We start from the raw sequence: 3,676 nt of genomic DNA on the forward strand, positions 1-3,676 counted from the left end.
AACCGCTCTCCAGCTACTTGGTAGGGGAACAGCGCGCCGAACCATGGCATGTTACCATGAAGTCAGAGAATATCCCCGTGGAAACCACCTGCAAGGGATGGAAGCCAAATAAAACGTAGTGTTTTCAAGTTGTCAGCAGAGGAGCAGAATCTTCGAATCGGACAGAAATGCAGTCAACCTTCAGCCTCTTCCATGCGGGCGTCCGATAGACTCTGTAAGAGTAGCTTCTCTTCTTTATGTTTTTTTTCACATCTTCTTCTCTCTGAAGAATACAGCATATAATACACATATAAAGAAGAAGGAAACTTCGAGAAGTTTGTGGAATAATAAAAGTAGTCTATTTGATGCGAGTTTCTTTATAATACACCTTTTCCGTGAGCTCGTGGTGCTCCTTATATGTGTTGATTGATGGTTACTGTAAGGCTTCCGGGGAGCACTAAGCAATTAGCAAGGTGTGGGCAGAGCTGAAAGTTACCTGTGGGTCTTCATCTGTGTAGGAGCTCAGCTCCCCTAACCCCATGCTGCTCATGGTCTTCTGTCATTTTCTGTCTGGGATTCTGTACCTGCGTAAACCGTCAGATAATGAAGTCTGAGGCACAGGAGCAAACCGTGGGTCTGGCTTGAGGGACAGCAGGGAAGGCAGTGCCAGGGTGACTGGTGTTAGCACAGACCAGCCAGATGAGACAGAAGCGAGGTCTCCTGGGTGAAGAGACTGGGAGAGTGTGGGGAATCTGGATCCAGTGCTTGACATAGTAGAGCATTTGGAAAAGATTTTGAAGAAAGAAGGCGTTTAGAAAGACGCTTCCTACAGTGGGAGACGCTAGGAAAAATAAAGGACTGTGCAAGGAGGGTCGTTTCTCAACTGAGCTGCTCACTTCTGCAGTGCTCCGCGTTGTACGTTTAAGTATGTCATTACGGCAGAGAGGAGGTGTGGGTGTTGATCAGAGAGAATCCGCATTTCTTACAGTATGACATTCATAGGTAGGGCTGGCTCTGTGGCGTGGTGGTTAAGGCACCCAGATTGTTCGTGGACGACTGTGTAGTTTGAGTGCTGGACTTGGTGGCTTGAGAGGTAGGTTATGTGCGTGTGTGTGCTTGCCCGAAATCTTGAAAGGAGGGAAAGAAAGGTTCTCCTCTCTGGCGAGTCCATGTGCCCATTGGCCCCAAAATTGTTTTTTTTTTCTTTCATAAATCAGTAAACTATAGGTTTAAGAAATGGCAGTAACTATCACAAACAGTAGTTAAAAGACAGTTCAGAGGCTATGCGAGAGAACGCGGCGCCGCAGGCTCTCTGTCAGGAATCCAAGTTAGTTGTTAATGATGTGTGTCTATTGCTTTGATGAGTCCCAAATCCAGCCGTTCAGGAGCACACTGGGACAAAGAAATACTTTAGACATTTTCATTGTATGCACTATTTTTCACACCGAACACATGTACCTAAATAACACTAATGGAGTCCTCAAAATGTTGTGGTTAAGATGGTAAGTTCTGGAGTCAGTCTTGACTTCTGCTAGATCTTCAGGGGAGTTTAACTAACTTCTCTGAACTCGCAGCTTATGACCGATAAAACGGACTAATAGATGTGCTTCATTGGGTTATTGTCAGGGTGGGGTGAAACGGTGCATGCAGAGCTTGTCCCTGCACCTGCTAAAGAACTCTCTGTAACTGTGACGTCATAATCATAATAGATGCTATTACTTTTTTTTAAGGGAGATTTTTTTCTATAGGGCATGTGTGTTTGCTGGAGAGACAAGAGACAGAAAGCAAGACATCACCCCCCGGGGTAATGGCCCTGCTGCAGTCCCTTCTCTTCCATTCTCCTGGGATTTTGGGCACTCAAGCAGAAGTGCCTGGTGTCTTTCAAGCCCTTGGGTCTGGGGCTCGAACCATGGTTAGCCACGTGGCAGTCTAGCGATGGAACTGTTCTGTCATCTTCTGGTCCCAAAAGCTATTGATTTTTGCAATTGAATGAATTTACTAAAATGCGGGTTGAAGAATTAATACTATAGTTATTTTTATATAAGGTTTGAATTACTTAAGTTAATCATGTTCTTTCTTTAAAACATCATGAAAATTTATTGTTCATAAAATTTTTATATCATTATATTGAACAATGGATAATGGGGACCAGCAGATGACCTAATGGCTATGTTGCTGGACTCCCATGTAGTCGACCGCAGTTCGAGTCCTGGACCCAGTGGCTTCAACTCATGCCAGGTGCGTGTGCGTGCGTGGCACTCGTGCGTGCCCAAGATCCCGAGAGGAGAATGGAGGAGAAGGGTTTGCGGAGTGACCATCCTCCCTGGGGAGTGATTTCTCGCTTTCTGTCTCTCTGTCCCTCTCTGTCTTTCTAGCAAGCGCACGTGCCCTATAGCAAAATCCTCTCAGAAAAAAAATGAATAGTGATGGCTGCATGACAAGAACACACACTGGAGGTAGTACAGCCTCGGGCTGTGTCCTCACTCAACTATTCTCGACTCATAAATCTGGAGATACCAATTTGAAGAATTTTTCTTTCTTTTTTATAATCAGCTTTGTTGGTGTATAATTTACATACAGTAAAACTCGTGCCTTTTCTGTTTATAATCTGATAGTTTGGGCAGAAGTACACAGTCCTGTACCTATTCTGATGCCCTGATAGTAGAGCATTTCCATTTCGGAGTGGATGTCCACGGCTCAGCCCCTTCCTCTGGAGCCCCAGGGCAGCTGTAAACACAGGAGCCGGCATGAGGAGCGCCTGGCGCACAGCAGATGTGGTGGCAGTGTGCCCGCCATGCTCACCAGTCTTTCTTCTCTTTGTTTTCTAGCTTCTGAAAGTTCTGCTGAAGACAGTGAGCAGGAGGATGGGAGAGCAGCTCAGGGCCTGGATGGCAACGACAGCGCGGACACTGAGCTCGGGCCTCTGACTCACACCAGAAACGACCTTATTTCAGAGGAGGAGCAGAACACCTCGTCTTTGCTAGAAGGAAACCAAGGCCTTGCAGATTTGGCAGTAGCCAAGGCAGTGTCAAAATCTGCAGAGAGACTAAGGGAAGACCACGAAGGGCTGTCCGAAGATACCGATTACGGAGAGGATGAGGTCACCGGAAAGAGGAAGGCTGTCAAGAAAGACACAGCCGACAAGGCCTCGAAGCCGCAGCTGAAGCGTGGGAAGAGGGGGTATTACAGCTCAGAGGAGTGTTTGAAAACTGGGTCACCCGGCAGAAAGGAAGAGAAGGTCAAGAGCAAAGGGTCACTTTGCACAGAAAACAGTAGCAACAGTTCCTCAGATGAAGAAGAGGAAGAAAAGTCAAAAGCAAAGACAACACCCACCAAGAAGTACAATGGTTTGGAGGAAAAAAGAAAGTCACTACGGACAACTGGTTTCTACTCCGGATTTTCGGAAGTGGCAGAGAAAAGGATAAAACTCTTAAATAACACTGATGAAAGACTTCAGAACAGCAGGGCGAAAGAGCGGAAGGATGTCTGGTCCAGCATTCAGGGCCAGTGGCCCAAAAAAACGCTCAAGGAGCTGTTTTCAGACTCAGACACAGAGGCTGCTGCCTCCCCGCCCCACCCTGCCCCAGAGGAAGGGGCCGAAGAGCCGCTGCAGACCGTGGAGGAGGAGAGCTGCTCGCCGGCCAACGAACCGGGGAAGGCCCTGACGGTGGGGGCCGGTGGGGGGGCCACGGCCCAA

General features: G+C 47.6%; 1 protein-coding gene across 1 annotated transcript in view; it reads left to right on the top strand.

The window, feature by feature from the left end:
• The window catches only part of ARID4B (AT-rich interaction domain 4B), a 171,880-nt gene that overhangs the window by 152,373 nt on the left and 15,831 nt on the right, over nucleotides 1–3,676 (top strand). Inside the window, exon 20 of the mRNA XM_014586812.2 lies at nucleotides 2,808–3,595. Within this exon, the coding sequence (XP_014442298.1) occupies nucleotides 2,808–3,595 (788 nt within the window). The remainder of the gene's footprint in view (nucleotides 1–2,807; nucleotides 3,596–3,676) is intronic.

This window comes from Tupaia chinensis, unplaced genomic scaffold (genome assembly GCF_000334495.1).
Source record: "Tupaia chinensis unplaced genomic scaffold, TupChi_1.0 Scaffold000161_1, whole genome shotgun sequence".
In the NCBI taxonomy this organism is placed as follows: domain Eukaryota; kingdom Metazoa; phylum Chordata; class Mammalia; order Scandentia; family Tupaiidae; genus Tupaia; species Tupaia belangeri.